This window comes from Aquarana catesbeiana, linkage group LG05 (assembly GCF_042186555.1).
Source record: "Aquarana catesbeiana isolate 2022-GZ linkage group LG05, ASM4218655v1, whole genome shotgun sequence".
NCBI classification, from domain to species: domain Eukaryota; kingdom Metazoa; phylum Chordata; class Amphibia; order Anura; family Ranidae; genus Aquarana; species Aquarana catesbeiana.
In genome coordinates, this window is record NC_133328.1 from 22,352,606 (window position 1) to 22,378,818 (window position 26,213).

A 26,213-nucleotide genomic window follows, 5' to 3' on the forward strand; every position below is an offset into this window, starting at 1 on the left:
CCTGCCACCCGCTGCCATGGAGAAGAGGACTAGGAGCCGAGCTGGGCCGGGCCTCTACACGCTGCCTGCCACCCGCTGCCATGGAGAAGAGGACTAGGAGCCGAGCTGGGCCAGGCCTCTACACGCTGCCTGCCACCCGCTGCCATGGAGAAGAGGACTAGGAGCCGGACCGGGCCTCTACATGCTGCCTGCCACCCGCTGCCATGGAGAAGAGGACTAGGAGCCGAGCTGGGCCGGGCCTCTACACGCTGCCTGCCACCCGCTGCCATGGAGGAGAGGACTCGGAGCCGGGCCGGGCCTCTACACGCTGCCTGCCACCCGCTGCCATGGAGAAGAGGACTAGGAGCCGAGCTGGGCCGGGCCTCTACACGCTGCCTGCCACCCGCTGCCATGGAGAAGAGGACTAGGAGCCGAGCTGGGCCGGGCCTCTACACGCTGCCTGCCACCCGCTGCCATGGAGAAGAGGACTAGGAGCCGAGCTGGGCCAGGCCTCTACACGCTGCCTGCCACCCGCTGCCATGGAGAAGAGGACTAGGAGCCGGACCGGGCCTCTACATGCTGCCTGCCACCCGCTGCCATGGAGAAGAGGACTAGGAGCCGAGCTGGGCCGGGCCTCTACACGCTGCCTGCCACCCGCTGCCATGGAGAAGAGGACTAGGAGCCGAGCTGGGCCGGGCCTCTACACGCTGCCTGCCACCCGCTGCCATGGAGGAGAGGACTCGGAGCCGGGCCGGGCCTCTACACGCTGCCTGCCACCCGCCATGATGGGGTAAGTGCGGATGTGCCGCGGGGGGGGGGGTAGTTGTGTGCCTCTCAGGGGTGGATGGGCGGTTGTTTGCCACCCCCCCAAAAGAAAAACACCAGCTGCCACTGCAGTACAGCCTGCCTGCCATCCAGCTCAGCGAGTGCCTGGGCCCCCCTTTTGAACTGATGGGACCCGGGCCCAGTACAGGGGGGGGCCAACTGTACTGCCTTATAAGCGACCTTGTTCAAGGTTGTGAATTTGTATGTGCATGACTCTCTTCTATTGTTCATTGTCATTGATAAATATATGTATATGTATGTGTGTATATATATCTATATATATACTTTTTTTTTTTTTTTTCTATATAACTCTATGCATGTGTCAGTGAAAATATTTTATGTATCTGTATTATCTGTTATTACCTTGGCTTGCATCCCCCCTGTTGTACGGCGCCGCAGGAGGCGATGGCGCTATAAATCAAAGATAATCATCACAAAGAGAACTTTTCACTAAACTTTAAAAGTTTGCATCACATTTGTAAGTTTTCTGTAAGTTGGCTGGGTTTCAGAGGCCGATTATCTCCTTTTTTATATGCGGGGTTATCTAGAGAGCAAATAACAATCTCACTTTTGTCAGCTCTGCAGAGAACGCGGGGGAGATGTCAATTCTTGGGGGGGAATTTAATACCCGTCCTGCAGGGTTAAATACATTACATGTACAAGTGAAGACCTGGTGTCTGGCTTCACAATCTCTGTGACATACGCAGATCTGTTTCACGATGCAACCTATTCTGAAGTGTCTTGTCTCCAAATCCAACAAACACTCATAAATCACTTATTTGTGACCGCAAACCGTACACAGCTGAGACATTGTTTCTAGCGAATTTCAAGAGACGACCTGTCTTATTCAACTTCGTGTTTGTCTTGAGGCTATGGAGGAAGATGTTACCTTGGAAGGCTATTGAGAAGGGAAAATGCTCTTTTCAAGCAGTTAAAGGGGCTCCCCGGCCATAAGGGATTTCGTGTCTAGTAGGGTAAGTCAAACCCGAACACATTGCGCACACCAATTTTTTTTTTTTTATAGTATAAACTATACATATATTTTGCTACTAAATAACATTTCTAATCATATGAAGTTAATAACAAGAGCCCCCCTTTACATCAGAGTCTGAAGAATCCCCCTTTACATCAGAGTCTGAAGAGTCCCCCTTTACATCAGAGTCTGAAGAGTCCCCCTTTACATCAGAGTCTGAAGAGTCCCCCTTTACATCAGAGTCTGAAGAGTCCCCCTTTACATCAGAGTCTGAAGAGCCCCCCTTTACATCAGAGTCTGAAGAGTCCCCCTTTACATCAGAGTCTGAAGAGCCCCCCTTTACATCAGAGTCTTAAGAGCCCCCCTTTACATCAGAGTCTGAAGAGTCCCCCTTTACATCAGAGTCTGAAGAGCCCCCCTTTACATCAGAGTCTGAAGAGCCCCCCTTTACATCAGAGTCTGAAGAGCCCCCCTTTACATCAGAGTCTGAAGAGTCCCCCTTTACATCAGAGTCTGAAGAGCCCCCCTTTACATCAAAGTCTGAAGAGCCCCCCTTTACATCAGAGTCTGAAGAGTCCCCCTTTACATCAGAGTCTGAAGAGTCCCCCTTTACATCAGAGTCTGAAGAGCCCCCCTTTACATCAGAGTCTGAAGAGCCCCCCTTTACATCAGAGTCTGAAGAGTCCCCCTTTACATCAGAGTCTGAAGAGTCCCCCTTTACATCAGAGTCTGAAGAGTCCCCCTTTACATCAGAGTCTGAAGAGTCCCCCTTTACATCAGAGTCTGAAGAGTTCCCCTTTTACAACAGAACTCGTAAAGTTCCCTTTCACTGTAAGGGGTGACTCTGCAGACTCTGCAGACTCTGATGTAAGGGAGAACTTTGGGGCCTCTAACATAAGGGATGCTCTGGGAACCCTGATTTAAGGGGGGACACTGAGAACTCTGATGTACGGAGGGGACTCTGATGTAAGGGGACACACTGTGGCCTCTGGTGTAAAGGGGAACTCTGATGCTCTGAGAACCCCGATTTAAGGGGGGACACTGAGAACTCTGATGTACAGAGAGGACTCTGATCTAAGGGTGAACACTGTGGCCTCGGGTGTAAAGGGGAACTCTGATGTAAGGGGTGCTCTGAGAACCCTGATTTGCCTTAGTGTACTCACTCAGAGGCAGGAGAGAGAAGGGGGGAGACTTCAGTCACAGACAGATGGAAGGATGGTGAGCTCACTCACCCCTTGGCAGTCAGCACCTCTCATTCAGATGGATCTGAGGCCACTGAACTTCAAATTTCCGGCCCCCACTTTCCTTTTCTGAGGCACAGTGCCTGGGTTGGAGTGTGGGCAGGTGAAGAGGGGTGGGGGGAAAAGATGCAGATCAAGCCCCCTCTCCTCTCCCATCTTTGTGTGTTTGGGGGGGGGGGGGTGTTAGTTCTGGCTTTGGGCAGTGTGAAAGAGTGGAACAGACACTCTCAGCTGAGACAACTGCAGCCAGCAACCCTGCTGGGAAGCCATAGTCCAGTCTAAATAATGTGTCCGGGTTTAAGACTGTCTGAAACCCGGACACATGATTCCAAACCCGAACTGTCCGGGTGAATCCTGGACAGGTGGCAACCCTAGTGTATAGATAGAATCTAGGCTTAAAGTGTTACTAAACTCAGGACTCTGCATTCAGCATATCTGGTCTCCCACAGTACACAGAACATGGAAATGCAATCATTTTATTAAACACAAACTGCTAAATACCTTTTCTCATCAGCAGTATATAGCAGTCTTGTGACTTCTATCAGTGTCTGGTTAAAGCTTGTAGGAGGAGTTTTCCTACTGCGCTGAGCTGTCCTATGAGGTTACAGGACCCCTGACCCTCTGTCTGGACAGTGCTGATTGGCCCTGTGCTGATCACATGCACTCTCCCAAGAAAATAAAAAAACTCTCTAGCCATACAAACCACACTCTGAGCATGTGCAGCCTGACTCCATTTACTCTGTCTTATCCATACATGTTTTGGGGGCAATGCAAGAAGGGGAGGATCTGTGCATACAGGATCAAACAGCCTTTTTACACAATGCAGAGGATTAACCCCTTGGGTTCCAGAGTAAGTATAACAAGCATGCTTTACTGCATATACAGACTGATTTTACTGTTGTGGGTTTAGTAACACTTTAAATGATTTCTTCAGTCGCAGTATTTACTTCTCCGTGTTGGCAGATCTTCTACGCATCTAGGAGTCTCAATACTTTTGCCACAGGATGGGTGTCTTGTTTTCTCCATAAAACACAGAGGTTGAATGAAGAGTAATGGCTCCACTTTTATATCTCAACAACAGATGGCAGCACTGATGTGCACCAATGCTGACATGTTGGGGTTGATTTACTACTTCCAGGTTTTTTTTTTTTTTGTCAAAGCTTAATTAAAGAAGCTGATTGGCTACTATGCACAGCTTCACCAGATTTTGCACTGTTTTAGTAAATCAGCCCTGTTGTCTAAGTTCTCTTCTATTACCTTAGTCGGTGTCAGGTCATTACCCACTTGACCTCTGGAAGATTTACCCCCCTCATGACCAGGCCATTTTTGCTGATACAGCACTGCGTTGCTTTAACTGACAATTGCGCACAATATTTTTTTTACTTTCTGCTATAAAACGTATCCAATAAAATTTTTAAAAAAATGTAATTTCTTCATAAATTTAAGCCAATATCTAGTCTGCTACATTATTATTATTATTATTTTTTTTAAATCCCAATAAGTGTATATTGATTGGTTTGCGCAAAAGTTATAGCGTCTACAAACTATGGGATACTTACTGAAATGTATTTATTTATTTTATACTAGTAATGGCGGCGATCAGCGACTTCTAGCAGGACTGCGATATTGTGATGGACAGTCTGACACTAAAACCGCGTACACACGAGCGGAATTTCTGACAAAAAGAGTCCCATGGGAGCTTCTCATCGTATATTCCGACCGTGTGTATGCTCCATCGGACTTTCCGTCGAAAATTCAGAGATAGATAGAGAACATATTCTAAATTTTTCCGACGGAACTAATTACTATCGGGAAAACCGCTCGTCTCTATGCTGTTCCGACGCACCAAAAACGACGCATGCTCTGAAGCAAGTACGAGACGGAAGCTATTGGCTACTGACTATTGAACTTCCTTTTTCTAGTCCCATCGTAAGCGTTGTACGTCACCGCGTTCTGGACGGTCGAAATTTGGATGTTACCGTGTGTAGGCAAGACCGCTTGAGCGGAATTCCGTCGGAGAAAGCTTCGGAGTTTATTCCGACGGCAAAACCGGTCGTGTGTACGCGGCGTAACTGACATTTTTGACACTTTGTGGGAACCAGTGACCAGTGCTAAAAATATACACTTTCACTATACTAATGACACTGGCTGGGAAGGGATGACACAGCTGTGTGCCTAGCCAGTGTTTGTGTTTGCAGATCCTACTACCCCTTCAGGGGTAATGCGCATGTAGCTCCTTAGCTTGGCTGGTAACCACTGGTGTCAGCCTCTGCAGTTCCTCGAGCAGCCCTGGGATAACCGGGTTGTAATAGATGTAATTTTCATAATCCTCATAAAAAAGAGAAATTGGCTCCCATAGTGCAGTATTTCCAAAACTTCCGTTCCGATTATTTGAAAAAAATGTATAAAAGCAAACAGACAAAAAATGCAGGTCATGCAGCGTAATGCCTAGTCCCATAGGGGCTACACTTGCCGGTATAAAGCATAGGCAACCAAGCGGTAGGTGGACAGCGTGCACTCTGATTGCGTCCCACCTACTCGCTCAGCCTCCTGGAAGTCACGTGATGTGCGTAGTGACACCGTACGCGTTTCGTCATAGACGTCTTCAGCACAATCAGAGCGCACGCTGTCCACCTACAGCTCGGTTGCCTATGCTTTAGGCAAGTGCAGCCCCTATGGGACTAGGCATTACGCTGCATGACCTGCATTTTTTGTCTGTTTGTTTTTATACATTTTTAAACTGAAGTTTTGGATATACTGCACTATGGGAGCCAATGGAAGCCAATTTCTCTTTTTTATGAGGATTATGAAAATTACATCTTTTACAACCCGGATATCCCAAGGCTGCTCGAGGAACTGCAGAGGCTGACACCAGTGGTAACCTGCCAACCTAAGGAGCTACATACGCATTACCCCTGTAGGGGCAGTAGGATCTGGTGAGTGGGGACCCTTGAGGGGGAGCACGCAAGTCACCTGTCAAGATTCTGTGATCACTAAAGTCACCTGCTCCAATTCCTCTAAACACGAACAGTCACCTTCATTGGGACGAATGCACCTATGTGTTTTTTGTATACGGTGCGATAAACTGCATCTTGGTGCAATTTTTAATTTTGGTGCGATTTTTGCATTTTTTCTGTGTTTTGGTGCGATTTTTTTTTTTTTTGCATTTCTTTTGGTTTTTTTTGCATCCTGGGTTTATTTATACACCTTCATTTATGATTGGGACACTATATGTATACACCTATATGTTTTTGTATATGGTGCGATAATTACATTTTTGGTGTGATTCTTTGCATCCTTATTTGGCATTGGTTTTTGGGTCCACTCACATCCTGTATTTTGGGTTTGGACACTATATGCACTCTTATAAGCAGACAATCACTATACTATCATGATATTCATGTTCGGATGTTTTATGCACTGATATAAGGAGAGGATTTATCTTTATGTTACACTAATTTGTAAGCTATTATATTTTTGGTGATAACCTCTCCTGTGTAGGATTGGTGCCCACACCTAGAGGGCTTTAGTATTCACCTACTGGGGTAGGTGAGGTGTGATAACTATTACACTATCACCTTTATGATAACTGTTTTGTTATAATTCATTCCACAAACAGCACCACTGTGTCTTTTAACCACTTGCTTACAGGGCACTTAAACCCCCCTCCTATCCAGACCAATTTTCAGCTTTCAGCGCTGACGCACTTTGAATGACAATTGCGCGGTCATACAACACTGTACCCAAATGAAATTTTTATCATTTTTTCACCACAAATAGAGCTTTATTTTGGTGGTATTTGATCACCTCTGCAGTTTTTACTTTTTGTTAAAAAATTGTAAAAACCTGAATTTTTAAAAAAAAATTTTTTTTTTTTTTTTTTTATATTTTGTTATAAAAAATTTAAAATGGGTCATTTTTCTCCTTCATTGATGTACGCTGATGAGGCGGCAGTGATGGGCACTGATGGGTGGCAGTGATGGGCACTGATGGGTGGCAGTAATGGGCACTACAGGTGGGCATTGATAGGTGGCACTTGTGGGCATTGATAGGTGGCACTTGTGGGCACTGTTAGGTGGCACTGTGGGCACTGTTAGGTAGCACTATTAGGTGGCACTGATGAGGCAGATGTGCCTCTTCCACTTGGGGACCGATGTCCCTCACATCCGAGCCTGTGATCGGCTTTTTTTTCTACTCGCGCTGTCAGCGTGAGTAAAAAAAAAAACGATTACCGATCTTTTGTTTACATCATGTGATCAGCTGTCATTGGCTGACAGCTGATCACAGGGTAAGGGGCCGGGACCGGCCCCTTACTCGGATCGGTGATCAGCCGAGTCTCAGTGACTCGGTGATCACAGCGCGCTCGGCGTGCACAGGGGAGGCTGTCATATGACGGCCTCCCAGGAATTCAGGTCCGCGCTGTGGCCGTCATTCGGTCATAGCGCGGATGTGTAGTGGTTAATATTTAGCCACTATAGAGTGATTTGGTAGAGCACTATTTGAGATATAGGTAGCGCCACTCGCCCCTTCACATCTTCTTTCTTTTCTATACATTTTTATTGACTGCCCTCCGATCCAATCTGGCCAGACAGGGGCAAATGGATCCTCTTCCATTTGTTTTTGCCGGATCGGAGGTAGCTGGGTGTAAACAGATACCTATAGAGAAGAATTAGAGGGTCCGATTGGGTCCGCTTGACAAACAGACAGGGGGACCCGATCGGGGGGGGGGGGCTCTCGCGTGAAAGGGGCCTTAAAGGGAGCTCTCTGCACTGCCCGTATATGTTTCCATCAACTACCTTTCCATCAAACATAATGCACATAATTAAACATTTTGTTTCAGTCGATCCAGTGCTTCACCACCCCTCTTATTTCCAAAGCCAGTGTAGGACAAAGACACTTTCAATATGATTTTTATTCCTTTGGATGTGATTATGATAATGTGAAAAAAAAAAAAAAACAAGCTTGCTATCCCTCTTTGCATTGTTCTAAAATATATTTTTAGAAACTTTCCATTGAGTGCTTGGACTAATTAAAGGCTTTTACATTAGGATGCGGGCTGAATTTATTAATGTATTACTTTTTTTTATTCTACTCTTAAGGTCCATCTGGATTTTCTAGAGCAAAGCGGAAGTCAAAACCTAAGTGGGATCCGAGACTTGGCAAAAGAAGCACAGAAAGCAGACGTGTTGGTTTACGGTCTTTTGATTCGCTTCTCTAAGGTAAGTGAACTCCTCCCTTGTGTAAAGCAGGCCATACATGGATTGAAATTCAGTCAGGTCAGCGGGGACTGGCGGTGATTCGATCCATCTATGGGCATGCTGTGCTGAAGTCAATCCATCGATCGACTTGGGTACAACCAGCCTGTCGGATTTTTTTACATGTGATTACTACCGGCGGCTATAGCCGTTAGCAGTAATCATTGTGTTTTGCTGACGAGGAAGGCTCCGCCCCCGCCCGCTGGCAGAACACAATAGTGCTTCGGGAGGCCATTTTTTATCTTTCTTTCCAGCTGTGGTGTAAGGAAAGAAAATGGAATCATCAATGAGCTGCTTAAGTTCTGTTTGCACTAGCAGCCAAATCCAATACTTCATAATATGGGAGCCAGATGTACGGCTGTTTGAAAGGTGTACTGCCTTCCTACTAAATCCAAGAACGTGCCTACTGTGAGGTGCATTCCCTAAGTGCCATCTGACAGTTGCAACAATTACCAGAGTTACTCCGGCCATAGATGGATTGAATCCTGGCCAGTTCGGCAGGGACCAGCCCAGATTCCACCCATCTATGGGCAGGATTATTTTTTGCATGCGATTAATGCCGGCTGCTATAGCTGCTAGCAGTAATAATTGTGTTTTGCCGGCAAGGAAAGGCTCCCTGTGCCTCCCTGCTGGCCGAAAACAATAGCGCTACAGGTCGGATTCCCCCATCAACATTGAATGTGTTGATGGGGGAATCAAGTGACTTTCTTTCCTGCAACCCATGTTTAGAGGAAATAAAGTCGCATCATCTATGGCTTGCTTTAGGGAAAACCATTGTGAACCTTTATACCAGAAGTTAACAGTCTGACAATGCCAGCCCAGAGCAGACAGCTAAATATACAATGAAATATGTCTATTTTTATTACTATACAGAATTTGTATAGCGCCACCCGCGTCCGCCGAGCTTTACAAAATATAGAGAGACAGTGCAATTCCAATACAATTCAAGACAAGAGGGTTAGGAGGGTTCTGTGGAATCGTAGGGTTCCTCAAGAGGTTACTAGGGGTTCCTTGGGTTGTAACTGATTCACCTTCCATCTGATGGTGCCTGCATAGTTCCAGAGCTAACGCCACTTGGCAAATCCAGCAGCATGACACCAATGATCTATTTTAGTGTCTGTAAGGGGTGGCATTCTTCCTACTCACCATCAATGTAAGGAGCATTCTTCTCACTGATCACCAATGTAAGGAGCATTCTTCTCACTGACCACCAATGTAAGGAACATTCTTCTCACTGATCACCAATGTAAGGAACATTCTTCTCACTGATCACCAATGTAAGGAACATTCTTTTCACTGGTCACCAATGTAAGGAACATTCTTCTCACTGATCACCAATGTAAGGAGCATTCTTCTCACTGACCACCAATGTAAGGAGCATTCTTCTCACTGATCACCAATGTAAGGAACATTCTTCTCACTGATCACCAATGTAAGGAACATTCTTCTCACTGATCACCAATGTAAGGAACATTCTTTTCACTGGTCACCAATGTAAGGAACATTCTTCTCACTGATCACCAATGTAAGGAACATTCTTCTCACTGATCACCAATGTAAGGAACATTCTTCTCACTGATCACCAATGTAAGGAACATTCTTCTCACTGACCACCAATGTAAGGAACATTCTTCCCACTGATCACCAATGTAAGGGACATTCTTCTCACTGATCACCAATGTAAGGGACATTCTTCTCACTGATCACCAATGTAAAGAACATTCTTCCCACTGATCACCAATATATAAGGGCATTTTTCCCATTGGACTGCAATAGTAGGTGAGGTTGAAAATAGACACAAGTCCATCAAGTCCAACCTATGTGTGTGATTATATGTCAGTATTACATTGTATATCCCTGTATTTTGTGGTCGTTCAGGTGCTTATGTAATAGTTTTTTGAAACTATCAATGTTCCCCGCTGAGACCACTGCCTGTGGAAGGGAATTCCACATCCTTGCCGCTCTTACAGAAAAGAACCCTCTACATAATTTAAGATTAAACCTCTTTTCTTCTAATTTTAATGAGTGGAAGTGTCTTGTTAAACTCCCTTTCGCGAAAAAGTTTTATCCCTATTGTGGGGTCACCAGTACAGTATTTGTAAATTGAAATCATATCCCCTCTCAAGCGTCTCTTCTCCAGAGAGAATAAGTTCAGTGCTCGCAACCTTTCCTCATAACTAAGATCCTCCAGACCCTTTATTAGCTTTGTTGCCCTTCTTTGTACTCACTCCATTTCCAGTACATCCTTCGTCCAGCCGTCCTTCTCTCTCTTGTATATTTCCAGCACATCCTTCCTGAGGATTGGTGCCCAGAACTGGACAGCATACTCCAGGTGCAGCCGGACCAGAGTCTTGTAGAGCGGGAGAATTATTGTTTTATCTCTGGAGTTGATCCCCTTATTAATGCCAATATTCTGTTTGCTTTGTTAGCAGCAGCTTGGCATTGCTGAGCCTATCATCTACTAGGACCCCCAGGTCCTTTTCCATCCTAGATTCCCCCAGAGGTTCTCCCCCCAGTGTATAGATTACATTCATATTTTTGCCACCCAAATGCATTATTTTACATTTTTCTACATTGAACCTCATTTGCCATGTAGTCGCCCACCCCATTAATTTGTTCAGATCTTCTTGCAAGGTTTCCGCATCCTGCGGAGAAGTTATTGCCCTGCTTATAACCAATGAATTGGTTTTCAGCAGGAGTTCCCTGAGACTTCCAGATTAATTTAGGGGTTCCTCTGGGGTAAAAAAGGTTGAGAGAGGCTGCTTAAGGGCAAGTGATAATAAAAGGTAATAACTGTGTGGGTATGAGCTAATGGAGAACATAAAATGACATTTTTAGGTGGAGGTGGGAGGTGGGATATGCACGTGACTTGCAGTGCAATGCATTTTACAGCTGTTATCCTGGGCCGCCAGCCCTTCCAGGTCCCCCAGGGGGAGCGCTCATGCGCCTGCCGCGTTACTCGGGTCCCGTTGCGCGTGCCCGGCGGCCGCGATGTCCGCCAGGCACCTGTGATTGCCTGGTAACCGAGCAGGACCGTGGATCTGTGTCCTGTCAGATAGGAGGAGACCGATGGTGTGTTCCTTGTACAGAGGAACACCGATCGGTCTCCTCCCCTTGTGAGTCCCCTCCCCCCACAGTTATAATCACTCCCTAGCAACATGATTAACCCCTACAGCGCCCCTCCTGGTTAACCCCTTCATTGCCAGTCACATTTATACAGTAATCAATGCATTTTTATAGCACGGATCGCTGTATAAATGTGCATGGTCCCAAAAATGTGTCAAAAGTGTCAGATATGTCCGCCGCAATATCGCAGTCACGATAAAAAACGCAGATCGCCGCCATTACTAGTAAAAAAAAAAATAATAATAATAAAAATGCTATAAATCTATCCCCTTATTTTGTAGACGTTATAACTTTTGCGCAAACCAATAAATATACGCTTATTGCGATATTTTTTACCAAAAATATGTAGAAGAATACATATCGGCCTAAACTGAGGAAAAAATTTGTTTAAAAAAAAAAAAAATTGGATATTTATTATAGCAAAAAGTAAAAAATATTGTGTTTTTTTCAAACTTGTCACTCTTGTTTTGTTTATAGCGCAAGAAATAAAAACCGCAGAGGTGATCAAATACCACCAAAAGAAAGCTCTATTAGTGGGGAAAAAATGATAAAAATTTCATATGTGTACAGTGTTGTATGACCGCGCAGTTGTTATTCAAAGTGTGACAGCGCTGAAAGCTGAAAATTGGCCTGGGCAGGAAGGGGGTGAAAACGCCCGGTATGGAAGTGGTTAAAGCAGCATACTGCAATGCAAATATCGTTGTGGAGCACTGCATTTGTGAAAAACTGTGCATAATGACTGGTCTGCTACCGAACAAAGCCGGAATCAGCTTTGATTGGGTCTCGGATAAAGTAACCTACTGGAGCCTTAATGGCGCCAGATTTTAAAAAATGGCTGTTTTTAAAACAACCAAACTTGGCATTTTAAATGCTTTTAAGTGCAAAAAAATACCTTACATGTGACTATTGCTGTCACAAGGGATGTTTACATTCCTTGTGACAGCAATAAAAGTGATCGAAAAAGAAATAATTTAAAGGGACAGTATAAAAAAAATAAAATAAAAAAATTTAAAGAGCCCCATCCCTCTGTGCTCGCGTGCAGAAGCGAACGCATACGTAAGTCGCACTCGCATATGTAAATGGTGTTCAAACCACACATGTGAGTTATCGCCACGATCATTAGAGCGAGAGGAAAAAATTCTAGCACTAGACCTTCTCTGTAACGCTAAACTTGTAACCGTTTAAATTTTTTTAAAACGTCGCCTATGGAGATTTTTAAGTACCGTAACTCGTCACCATTATACAAATGTGCGCAATTTTAAAGCGTGACAAGTTAGGTTTCAATTTACTCGGCGTAACATCATTTTTCACATTATACAAACAAATTGGGCCAACTTTACTGTTTTTAGTGTTTTTTTTCTTTAATTCATGAAACTGTATTTTTTCCCAAAAAAGACTGCTGCGCAAATACAGTGTGACATAAAATATTGCAACAACCGCCATTTTATTCTCTAGGGTCACTGCTAAAAAAAAAGTATATAACATTTGGGGGTTCTGAGTAATTTTCTAGCACAAAAAAAAATATTTTAACTTGTAAGCAACAAGTGTCAGAAAAAGGCCTAAGTGGTTAAAGACTGATTGTGTCCGGGAAGGAGAACAGTCCAGGAACTTTTTTTCTGTACATAGGAAGGAAAATGTCCCTATCTGTTGTTGCAATCAGGTTGGACATCCCATAACTCCTTTACCCCATCCAAGTTGTTATCCCTAATAAAAAATAACAAAAACCAGCCCAGGGACTGATTTCTTGTGCCTGGATGCCAGTGGAAAATGTGTGTTGCCTAGCTGAACAGGAATAGGGGAGCCAGTTACCAGCAGCCCCTGTGGGGGGGGGTAGCGCTACAATGATTTCTAATAATATTGAACCAGGAAGTGCCAGTAAACGGCATTCCTCGGTTCGCGCTGACAGGGAGAGCCAATCGGCGGCTCTCCCTGTTGGAGGGGGGGTCTGTGCTGATAATCAGCACACTGATTATCAGCACAGCCCCCATCAAATATACCAATAAGCTGCCAATCGGTGCCCAGTCAGTGCCCCATCATAACCCCCTGCCAGTGCCTAATAAAGTCTCAATCTGTGCCCACCATAGTGCCAATCAGTGCCCAGCATTAACACTTGTCAGTACCTGCCCAATCAGTGCTGCCCATCAGTGCCATCTATTAGTGTCCATCAATGCCACCTGTCAGTGCCCATCAGTGCTGCCTGTCAGTGCCCATCAGTGCTGCCTGTCAGTGCCCATCAATGCCTCCTGTCAGTGCCCAGCAGTGCCGCCTGTCAGTGCCCATCAGTGCTGCCTGTCAGTGCCCATCAGTGCTGCCTGTCAGTGCCCATCAGTGCCGCCTGTCAGTGCCCATCAATTCTACATATCAGTGCTTCCTTATCAGTGCCCATCAGTGCCGCCTCATCAGTGCCCGTCAGGTTAAGGAGAAAACAAAATTTTATAACAAAAACTAAGAAAAACTTTTTTTTCGTCAAAAATGTTGGTCTTTTTTAGTTTGTTTAGCAAAAAATAAAAACCGCAGAGGTGATCAAATACCACCAAAAGAAAGCTCTATTCGTGGGAAGAAAATGATAAAAATTTAGTTTGGGTACAGTGTTACATGACCGCGCAATTGTCATTCAAAGTGCGACAGCGCTGAAAGCTCAAAATTGTCCTGGGCAGGATGGGGCGAAAGTGCCCGGTATTGAAGTGGTTAACATCTGAGTCCGGATTCGGCTCTTGTGATTTGCGGAAAGGCATGCCGCGTATCCGTCCGGCGGTGTATAAGACACGTTGTTGTTGAACGCATGGCCTGCAAACAGCACAGCAACAGATCTTATCTGGAGCAAGTGTTAAGTATTTATTAATGAACCTTAAATCCCTGAAAAGCTTTTTGTGGCTGATCCAGGCCTTTGTTATGTCTCCATATGCTGTTTTTCACCCAGAACTGGAAATATCTCATCCGGCGTGCCGAAATGTAAACCTGTCACTGAGCAATTTTACATGACACGATAAACCGTTTTACAGCAACACTTCGGCGCAAGGAAGAGAATTACGTTTATAGGTTGGGCTCTCCTGTATGGTAACACTGACACCCTGTCATTTCTCCTTTTCCTTTTTTTTAACCCCTTCCTGTCTGCCCTGGTGTCCTCTTACCGCCCACCCTGGTGTCCCCTTACCGCCCGCCCTGGTGTCCCCTTCCTGCCCGCCCTGGTGTCCCCTTCCTGCCCGCCCTGGTGTCCCCTTCCTGCCCGCCCTGGTGTCCCCTTCCTGCCCGCCCTGGTGTCCCCTTACCGCCTGCCCTGGTGTCACCTTCCTGCCCGCCCTGGTGTCCCCTTACCGCCTGCCCTGGTGTCCCCTTCCTGCCCGCCTTGGTGTCCCCTTACCGCCCACCCTAGTGTCCCCTTCCTGCCCGCCCTGGTGTCCCCTTCCTGCCCGCCCTGGTGTCCCCTTACCGCCCTCCCTGGTGTCCCCTTACCGCCCGCCCTGGTGTCCCCTTCCTGCCCTCCCTGGTGTCCCCTTACCGCCCTCCCTGGTGTCCCCTTACCGCCCGCCCTGGTGTCCTCTTACCGCCCGCCCTGGTGTCCTCTTACCGCCCGCCCTGGTGTCCCCTTACCGCCTGCCCTGGTATCCCCTTCCTGCCCGCCTTGGTGTCCCCTTACCGCCCGCCCTGGTGTCCCCTTACCGCCTGCCCTGGTGTCCCCTTCCTGCCCGCCTTGGTGTCCCCTTACCGCCCACCCTAGTGTCCCCTTCCTGCCCGCCCTGGTGTCCTTTTACCGCCCGCCCTGGTGTCCCCTTACCGCCCGCCCTGGTGTCCCCTTACCGCCTGCCCTGGTGTCCCCTTCCTGCCCGCCTTGGTGTCCCCTTACCGCCCGCCCTAGTGTCCCCTTCCTGCCCGCCCTGGTGTCCCCTTCCTGCCCGCCCTGGTGTCCCCTTACCGCCCTCCCTGGTGTCCCCTTACCGCCCTCCCTGGTGTCCCCTTCCTGCCTGCCCTGGTGTCCCCTTCCTGCCCGCCCTGGTGTCCCCTTCCTGCCCGCCCTGGTGTCCCCTTACCGCCCTCCCTGGTGTCCCCTTACCGCCCGCCCTGGTGTCCCCTTCCTGCCCTCCCTGGTGTCCCCTTACCGCCCTCCCTGGTGTCCCCTTCCTGCCCTCCCTGGTGTCCCCTTACCGCCCTCCCTGGTGTCCCCTTACCGCCCGCCCTGGTGTCCTCTTACCGCCCGCCCTGGTGTCCCCTTACCGCCTGCCCTGGTGTCCCCTTCCTGCCCGCCTTGGTGTCCCCTTACCGCCCGCCCTGGTGTCCCCTTACCGCCTGCCCTGGTGTCCCCTTCCTGCCCGCCTTGGTGTCCCCTTACCGCCCACCCTAGTGTCCCCTTCCTGCCCGCCCTGGTGTCCCCTTCCTGCCCGCCCTGGTGTCCCCTTACCGCCCTCCCTGGTGTCCCCTTCCTGCCTGCCCTGGTGTCCCCTTCCTGCCCACCCTGGTGTCCCCTTACCGCCTGCCCTGGTGTCCCCTTCCTGCCCGCCTTGGTGTCCCCTTACTGCCCACCCTAGTGTCCCCTTCCTGCCCACCCTGGTGTCCCCTTCCTGCCCGCCCTGGTGTCCCCTTCCTGCGCGCCCTGGTGTCCCCTTACCGCCCTCCCTGGTGTCCCCTTACCACCCGCCCTGGTGTCCCCTTCCTGCCCTCCCTGGTGTCCCCTTACCGCCCTCCCTGGTGTCCCCTTACCGCCCGCCCTGGTGTCCTTTTACCGCCCGCCCTGGTGTCCCCTTACCGCCCGCCCTGGTGTCCCCTTACCGCCTGCCCTGGTGTCCCCTTCCTGCCCGCCTTGGTGTCCCCTTACCGCCCGCCCTGGTGTCCCCTTCCTGCCCGCCCTGGTGTCCCCTTCCTGCCCTCCCTGGTGTCCCCTTACCACCCTCCCTGGTGTCCCCTTCCTGCCTGCCCTGGTGTCCCCTTACCGCCCGCCCTGGTGTCCCCTTCCTGCCCGCCCTGGTGTCCCCTTCCTGCCCGCCCTGGTGTCCCCTTCCTGCCCGCCCTGGCACTATTCCTCCCACTGACACCAACAATGGGGCACTATTCCTCCCTCTGACACCAACGATGGGGTGCTATTCCCCCCACTGACACCAATAATGGGGTATTATTATTCCTACTACTGACCACAGGCATGCTTTACTCCCACTGACACTGGAGCAAAATCGATAAATAAATGCTCTAAAAATGTAAAAGAAAAAAAAACAGACTTGATCTTTCTCTACCATCACTCTTCTATTCCTCCTAGCGGTACCATTGATGGGGCACTGTTTCTCCCACTGACACCAACAATAGGGCAATAGTCCTACCACTGACACAAATGATAAGGCACTATTCCTCCCATTGACACCAACAATTAGGTACTATTCCTCTCACTGACACCAGTGATGGGGCACTGTCCCTTCCAGTGACACCAATGATGGGGCACTATTCCTCCCACTGCCACTAACAATAGGACACTATTCCTCCCACTAACACCAATGATGCAACGCTATTGCTCCCGTGACACTAATGATGGGACACTGTTCCTCCCACTGACACCAGCGACGGGGTACTATTATGCCCACTGACACCAACAATGGGACCCTATTCCCTTTCCTACTGACAGCCAAGCCTGAGAAATTGTTTAATCCCACCGATACCAGAGCATTTTCTACTCCTACTGACTATGGTCCGGCCCTCCTAAAATCTGAAGAATAGTAATTTGGCCCTTTGTTCAGAAGGTTTGGAGACCCCTGATATATTTGAACATAGGGACGTCATTGGAACAAATGACAAGCTGCAGAGAAGGGAACCCGTCACATGACTTGGATAAATAACATAACTATATTTCTGATACTTTGATCACTGCGATTTATGCAAACCTCATTTACTGATCGTCTTCCCAACCTATACACTGAGGCTCGGTACACACTGGAAAGGCTTCAAAGTCGCCCGAATCTGAAGCCTCCCCGCACGGCGAGACTTCAGTGCGGCTTGCAGATGACTTCTTTGATAGAAGCCGCTCCAAAGTCGCGCCCAAAGTAGGACTTGAGTCGCTCCGATTAGAACGGTTCCATTGCACTGAATGGACCGCGACTTGTCAGGCGGCTAAGTCACCGGACAGGTCGCCCCAATGTGAACCGAGCCTTAGAGGGATGGGAAAGAGTCTTACATACACTTTAGCTTCATAATGAAAAATATATTACCTATCCGCCTCAATCCAGTATCTATCATTTCTATAGGTTGAACGTTGTTTTGGAATCTGTAAGGACATATTTTTGCAGTGACGTATCAGCAGCGCGTCTCTTGTCTCAGTGCCGGTAATGATGATTTGCTTGTTATGGATATTAGATGAGATTTGTGAAATGTGCACCGGCAATCTGTCACTTTCAGTTGAGGACCTGTCAGCTTGATGTATGAGGGTCTTCACATCTCCATCCCCGATGTTTTCCTGTAAATGACTTCCTTTGCTCCAAGAGAAAGGAAGGGAATGTAGACGGAGATCAGATAAGCTGCTGAACAGCTCCTGGTTCCTTTATGTCTGTGATAGGCAGCCAGCCTGCTAGCAAAGCATCTACACTGCAACATGGACCTTGTATCTGTAGTAGTCTAGTCCTATAATTGCTTCCAGCGATGTACAGCCATTGTCTATGGACAAATGCCTTAAAGGGGTCTGGATTTATTAACTATATCGTAAAAAAGCTTGAAGGCACCTGACCGTCATAATTATATAAGCTTGATGGACGTTACATTCCAAAACCATGGGCATCTACAGTATTTCACAAAAGTGAGTACACCCCTCACATTTTTGTAAATATTTTCTTATATCTTTTTAGGTGACAACACTGAAGAAATGACACTTTGCTACAATGTAAAGTAGTGAGTGTGCAGCTTGTATAACAGTGTAAATTTGCTGTCCCCTCAAAATAACACAATTAATGTCTAAACCACTGGCAACAAGTACACATCTAAGTGAAAATGTCCAAATTTGGCCCAAAGTGTCAATATTTTGTGTGGCCACCATTATTTTCCAGCACTGCCTTAACCCTCTTGGGCATGGAGTTCACCAGAGCTTCACAGGTTGTCACTGGAGTCCTCTTCCCCTCCTCCATGATGACATCACAGAGCTGGTGGATGTTAGAGACCTTGCGCTCCTCCACCTTCCATTTGAGGATGTCCCACAGATGATCAGTATGGTTTAGGTCTGGAGACATGCTTGGTCAGTCCATCACCTTTACCCTCAGCTTCTTTAGCAAGGCAGTGGTCGTCTTGGAGGTGTGTTTGGGGTCATTATCATGTTGGAATACTGCCCTGTGGCCCAGTCTCTGAAGGGAGGGGATCATGCTCTGCTTCAGTATGTCACAGTACATGTTGGCATTCATGGTTCCCTCAATGAACTGTAGCTCCCCAGTGCAGCACTCATGCAGCCCCAGACCATGACACTCCCACCACCATGCTTGACTGTAGGAAAGACACACTTGTCTTTGTACTCCTCACCTGGTTGCCCCCACACACGCTTGTCACCATCTGAACCAAATAAATTTATCTTGGTTTCATCAGACCACAGGACATGGTTCCAGTAATCCATGTCCTTAGTCTGCTTGTCTTCAGTAAACTGTTTGCGGGCTTTCTTATGCATCATCTTTAGAAGAGGCTTCCTTCTGGGATGACAGCCATGCAGACCAATTTGATGCAGTGTGCGGCGTATGGTCTGAGCACTGACAGGCTGACCCCCCACCCCTTCAACCTCTGCAGCAATGCTGGCAGCACTCATACGTCTATTTCCCAAAGACAACCTCTGGATATGACGCTGAGCACGTGCACTCAACTTCTTTGGTGGACCATGGCGAGGCCTGTTCTGAGTGGAACCTGTCCTGCTAAACCGCTGTATGGTCTTGGCCACCGTGCTGCAGCTCAGTTCCAGGGTCTTGGCAATCTTCTTTATGTAGAGCAACAGTTCTGTTTTTTAGATCCTCAGAGAGTACTTTGCCATGAGGTGCCATGTTGAACTTCCAGTGACCAGTATGAGAGAGTGAGAGCGATAACACCAAATTTAACACACCTGCTCCCCATTCACACCTGAGACCTTGTAACACTAACAAGTCACATGACACCGGGGAGGGAAAATGGCTAATTGGGCCCAATTTGGACATTTTCACTTAGGGGTGTACTCTCTTTTGTTGCCAGCGGTTTAGTTATTTTGAAGGGACAGCAAATTTACACTGTTATACAAGCTGTACACTCACTACTTTACATTGTAGCAAAGTGTCATTTCTTCAGTGTTGTCACATGAAAAGATAGAAGAAAATATTTACACAAATGTGAGGGGTGTACTCACTTTTGTGACATGCTGTATATATCTGAAAATTGATCATCCTGATGTACTGACGGCCTACAGTGGGTATAGAAAAGAATCACAACCCCCCCCCCCCTTTAAAATAATCACATTTTGTTGCTTTGCAGCCTGAAATGAAGACAAACACTGTTTTTGTTTTATTCAGTTGTATATACTAAGTGCAACTTGTAACATCAAATTGAAAAAAATATAACCCCAACATGTCAGAAAAAAAAAAAAATCACAAACAGAATCACTGTGTTGGAAAAAGGATCGCCCCCCTTATGTCATTATTTTGTTGAACCACCTTTTGCTTTAATTACAGTCTTTGGTCTGTTGGGATTTGTCTTTACTAACTTTGCAGATCTAGACTTTGTAATATTTGCCCGCTCTTCTTTGCAGAACTGCTCAAGTTCAGTTACATTTGATGGTGACCGTTTGTGGACTGTAGTCTTCAAGTCATTCCACAGATTTTCAATGGGGTTTAAGTCTGGGCTCTGACTAGGCCATGCAAGAACATTCACCTTTTTCTCCTCCAATCACTGTGTGCCTCATTGTTGTTGTGTGCTTTGTGTCATTGTCATGTTGGAAGGTAAATCTTCTTCCCATTGATAACTTTCTGGCAGAGGGCAGCAGATTTTCCTCAAGAATTTGACGGTATTTTGCCCCATCCATTTTTCCTTCTATCCTGACAAGTGCTCCAGTCCCTGCTCCAGAGAACCACCCCCATAACAGGATATTACCCCCCCCCCATAAACAAGATATTACCCCCCCCCAAACAGGATATTACCACCCCCCATACCAGGATATTACCACCCCTCCATAACAGGATATTACCACCCCTCCATAACAGGATATTACCACCCCCCATACCAGGATATTACCACCCCCCATACCAGGATATTACCTCCCCCCATACCAGGATATTACCACCCCCCCATAACAGGATATTACCACCCCCCATAACAGGATATTACCACCCCCATGACAGGATATTACCACCCCCCATAACAGAATATTACCACTCCCCCATAACAGGATATTACCACCCCCCATAACAGGATATTACCACCCCCCATAACAGGATATTACCACCCCCATAACAGGATATTACCACCCCCTCATAACAGGATATTACCACCTCCATGCTTTACTGTAGGAATGGTGATATTTGGCTGGTGAGCTGTATTGGATTTCCACCAGACATATCGTTTGGTGTTGAGGCCAAATAATTTGATTTTAGTCTCATCTGACCACCTTAAACGCACCTTGAAGATTCTGAGGTCACATGGAAAAAGGTGTTCTAGTCAGATGAGACTAAAATTAGAATTGCTTAGGCCCCGCGATCAGCACTTCCTGACCGGACATCACAAGACGTCCAGTCAGGACGGGAAAGCCACCACCCAGCTGTCATTTGATTATAGGCTAGGCAGGAAGTGGTGAAAGAGGCCCAGTAGAACCCTGGCTCAGTAGTACCCCCACTCAACAGACCCCCAGCTCATTAGTACCCCTGTTCAGCAGATCCCCTGCTTATTTGTACCCTCCTTCAGAAGATCCCCAGCTTATTGGTACCCTCTTTTAGCAGATCCCCAGCTTATTGGTACCCTCCTTCAGAAGATCCCCAGCTTATTGGTACCCTCCTTCAGATCCCCAGCTTATTGGTACCCTCCTTCAGATGATCCCCAGCTTATTGGTACCCTCCTTCAGATGATCCCCAGCTAATTGGTACCCTCCTTCAGCAGATCCCCAGCTTATTGGTACCCTCTGTCAGCAGATCCCCAGCTAATTGGTACCCTCCTTCAGCATATCCCCAGCTTATTGGTACCTTCCTTCAGCAGATCCTCAGCTTATTGGTACCCTCCTTCAGCAGATCCCCAGCTTAATGGTACCCTCTTTCAGCAGATCCCCAGCTTATAAGTACCCTCGTACCCATATCCCCTGCTCAGTAAAAGCCCTAGCTCTGCTGATGCCCCACTCAGTGGTACCCCAGCTCTTCTGATCCCCCACTCAGTGGTACCCCAGCTCTTCTGATCCCCCACTCAGTGGTAACCCCCAGTTCCGCCGATCCCTCGCTTAGTAGTAACCTCAGCTCTACTGTTCCCTCACTTAGTGTTAACCCCCTGCTCTGCTGATCCCCCACTCAGTAGTAACCCCTAACTCTGCTAATCGTTTGGTTTGCTGATCCTCCTGTCGATCTGTGGTCCCCGCTCACCACCCGCTATATTGCTCCCACGCTGTGCACCACATGTGACATCTGCTAGTTTCTCCTGCTCTGGTCCCCAGCTCTGCTGATCCTCTGCCATTCAGTCCTCTTTCCCTGGTTCCCGCTTACCTTCCGCTGTAGCGTTCCCATGTTGCAAACCACTTTCGCCATCTGCTAGTTGCTCTGCTCCAGTCCGGACTCCACTCACCTTTCTGCTGCTCCACGCTGCACACCAAATGTGACGTCTGCACCAGACACTCCCAGAAGTCTTATTATAGGCTTACCTATAGGTAAAAGCAAAATATGGAAGTTTACTTCCAATTTTAAAAAAGCGGGAGAAAACTGCATTAAATCCTATGTAGCTCTTCACACTGGTCGGTTGCAGTTAAAGGATAACTCCACTTTTGGGGGGTGCAAACAAACTGAAAAATTCAGAAAAAAAACCCCCATCAATCGCCGCCACTGTGCCCATCAATTGCCGCCACTGTGCTATCAAACGCAGCCACTGTGCCCATCAAACGCAGCTACTGTGTCCATCAAACGCAGCCACTGTGTCCATCGAGCGCAGCCACTGTGCCCATCAAACGCAGCCACTGTGCCCATCAAATGCTGCCATTGTGCCCCATTAAATACAGCTACTGTGCCCATCTTATGCAGCCACTATGCCCATCTTATGCAGCCACTGTTCCCATCAAATGCAGCCTCACTGTGCAATGCATGAATCGATCTATTGGTGCTAGAGGGGTGGCTGGAGAGGGGGCGGCGCCCGTGCGCCCTTATGGACGCACCGCCACTGCTGTGTTATCTCACAGAAATTGGATCAGCATAGATACGAAGCATTCCTTTGCGACTTTAATGGATTCAGTGTTTTGTTTTTTTAAAACTCTCACCTCTCCTCCCTGGTCATCTTTCATCTATCGATTGCTGTGATGCAGCTGTGATTTTGGACACTACCATCGATCGATCAACCCTTCCATCATTCGCTCGATCAATCAACCCTTTCATTTATTGACCCTTCCTTCCATCAATCGATCCTTCCTTCGATCGATCCTTTGATTGCTCGTACTACCCTTCCTTCAGTAAAAATATAGATCGAAAGAAGGATCGATCGATCGATCGACCCTTCCTTCCATCAATCAATCCTTCCTTCCATCAATCAATCCTTCCTTCCATCAACCCTTACTTCGCTTGATCGTACTACCCTTCCTTCAATCAACGATAGATCGAAGGAAGGATCGGTCGATCAAAGGAAGAAAGCATTGAAAGATCGATCAAAACTGCTTCAATGGGAAGGATGACCGGGGAGGAGAGGCAAGGGTTAAAAAAAAAACCCCACTGATCCACCAAAGTTGCATGGGAATATTTCTCATCTGTGCTGATCTGTGAGATAACATAGAAGTCTATGGAGCTGAAATCGCACTGAAGTCAGAGTATAATGAGGTTTCCCTTGTCGTTGCCATTCTGTGAACCAGGGCTGAACTTCTAAAGTCGCATTGAAGTCGCATCAAGGTCACATTGATAGTCGCACTGGAAATCGCATTCAAATCAGGTATTTTTTGCACTTTTTGGACAAATATAAGAAAACACTTTCAATTGTATATTTAACAGACCAAAGAGAAGCAAATAAAAGAAGTGGATTGTGAGGGTTTCTATACACTCATTATACAGCAGGCCTTGGCATTTTCCAAGAAGCAAAGTCGTCACCACTCTTTTTTTTTTTGACGCATCATCTTTGCAGGTCTTTGGCCGCCACATCCGTGTTTGTATGATTATAAAGTAAATTCTCTTCAGACCTCACAGAGCTTGCTGTGTTTCAGATTCTTGGCACGTAGTCCTAGCTTGTAATATTTATTTTCACCACCGTGATTCCTCTAATTAGTATTTACTGTAATTATTTTCTTTCCTCGCATTCCATCGCTCCGTCAGCTCACCGTTGTTCATTATGCGCAGAACTTCTAATGAATGTGTCTATTATCAGCTTCCTAGGTGAGTTGCTTAGGTTGCAACAAAGTTTTAAAAATCAATTTAAATAGAGAGAAAAAAAAAAGTAGCTTATGCAATACATTTTCTTCGCCGTGTGTGGCCTTGGCACGGGGCGAGGGTACTTTTTTGGCTGTGATTGAGACTTTTTAGATTTCGTTTACTTTATTTCAAGTTGGATTCGGTTCTTGAATAGCAGAAAGTGACAGATTTAAAGGATAACTGCACTTTCAATAAACTTGCGGGATCTGAAGAAGCGAAGCTGCCTTTGAAGTGCCCTTGTCACAATGGTTTACCCTTCTCTGTGGTAGAAGCGGGTTTATGAGGAGGGAACCTGGATGGGTCTGGTTGTATTGCCCATGTGGCTTGGACGCTTTATCTCTCCTGCATTCTAAAGGTGGGTTTTACTGTAAAAAAATAGGGTGAAGCAGAAGAGAGTTTCAAGCTTAACTCCTATCAGAAATCCACAAAGCACTTTTGTAAATGTCATGTCCTACCTTGCATCAAAATGGAGCGTTTTTTTTTTTAATTTTTTTCTCCGATAGTCCTGAAACCACTACTTAAAGTGGAGGTCCACCAGAAAAAAACAAATTGCATCAAAAAATTCCTAAAAAATTGGAGGAAAAAAAAAAAAATTTAACTCACGTGAAATGGCTGTTGCTAGGCAGTCTTCCTAATCTGCCTCTTCCTATTCCGTGGTGATGTTCAATCTTCTCCTCCCCGCGTTGTCTTCTGGGGAATGGGGCGTGGTGTGTTATGGGAACTGTGTGCGTCCCATTCACAAAGCGCTGCGCGACTCGCGCATGCGCAATAGGAAACGGGTGGTGAAGCCGCAAGGCCTGTTTTCCTTAGTTAGGATGGCGGTGCCAGGAACCGAGAGCCGAGGGCGGCCGACATCGCGGGCACCCAGGACAGGTAAGTGTGCTTATTAAAAGTCAGCAGCTACAGTGTTTGTAGCTACTGACTTTTACATTTTTTTTTTTTCCCGGCCGGAACCCCCCTTTAACCTCCCTGGCGGTATGATTATTTCAGATTTTAGGTGCTGAAAGCGGTACAATTATTTTGCATGGAAATTTGGCGTTTTATATGGTAGGCCTGTAATTCTTAGGGAATAATTCACTTAAATCTGTCCAAACCAGAGTCTAGTAGACATCCCAGATATGATAAAGTTTGGAAAACGAAATAATAAATTATAATAAATAACTATAAATAATTATAACAAATAATAATATAATAATAATACAAATTATTCAATAATGTAATCAAATCAAAAACACTGAAATTTGCTCAGTTGCAGAATTGTCGCTGTCATTACTTTTCAGTGTCTGACGACGGGTCTCCCCACAAATCACTATCGCTCAATTCTGCAAGTGATTCTAATTTATTATCGCTGTTTTCTAGCTGGTCTAAAACCACTTTTGATGTAAAGGGACGGTTTTGGTTGCTATGGACAATCTCCAGTTTCCAGGCAGAAAGAACAGTTTTTATAATATAAAACTGCATGCAAGACACTGGGCAGACCACTAGGGACAAAGGGGATGTGTAATTATTTGATACAGTACTTTAATCTGTAAGATTACAGTATACTGTATCTGTACAGTGTGTTTTACTTTTTGAATTTGGCGCCGAACTCCGTCCCCGTGCTTCGCAACGCTCGCAGGGAACGGAGCTCGGCACTGTGAATCGAGCGAGACACGGCGGCTCGCAGATCACAGCGGGGAGACATCGCAGGATCCAGGGGACAAGGTAAGTAAACTCTACAAGGATCCTGCGATGCGATCCCGAGTCTGGCTCGGGGATACCGCTTTTGGTATTGAAAATCCACCCCGAGCCAGACTAGGGAATACCGCCAGGGGGGTTAAAGAGGAAGTAAACCCTGGCGGGTTTTACTTCCTCTTTATTTCCCTGCAAAGGTAAAGCATAATGGGCTACTATGCATCTCATAGTAGCCCATTATGTGTCACTTACCTGACACAGAAGCCTGCAATGCTGCCATTGTCCCCACGAGCAGGGAGCTTCCATCTTCGCCCCTCTTCCTTTCTGGGGCGGCGAACACTGGCTCTGTGACTGGCCGGAGTCGCGTGACGTCACTTCTGCGCATGCGCGCTGGAGCCGCCAGTCACGGCATGACCCTAGCTAAAAATGGCACAGTTCTGACCCCCTCCCCCCCAGCAAAAAATTTAAAGTCAGCAGCTACACATACTGTAGCTGCTGACTTTTAATATTAGTACACTTACTCATAGGTTGGACTTGATGTGTCTTTTTTCAACCTCACCTACTATGTAACTACCTGTCCTGGAATCCAGCGATGTTGGCA

General features: G+C 47.1%; 1 protein-coding gene across 2 annotated transcripts in view; it reads left to right on the forward strand.

Moving 5' to 3' along the window:
• CRPPA (CDP-L-ribitol pyrophosphorylase A) overlaps positions 1 to 26,213 on the forward strand; it is a 326,415-nt gene that overhangs the window by 208,711 nt on the left and 91,491 nt on the right. For both annotated transcript variants that reach the window (XM_073629521.1, XM_073629520.1), the window contains one exon: positions 8,118 to 8,237. In XM_073629521.1, coding sequence (XP_073485622.1) covers positions 8,118 to 8,237 — 120 coding nt within the window. The remainder of the gene's footprint in view (positions 1 to 8,117; positions 8,238 to 26,213) is intronic.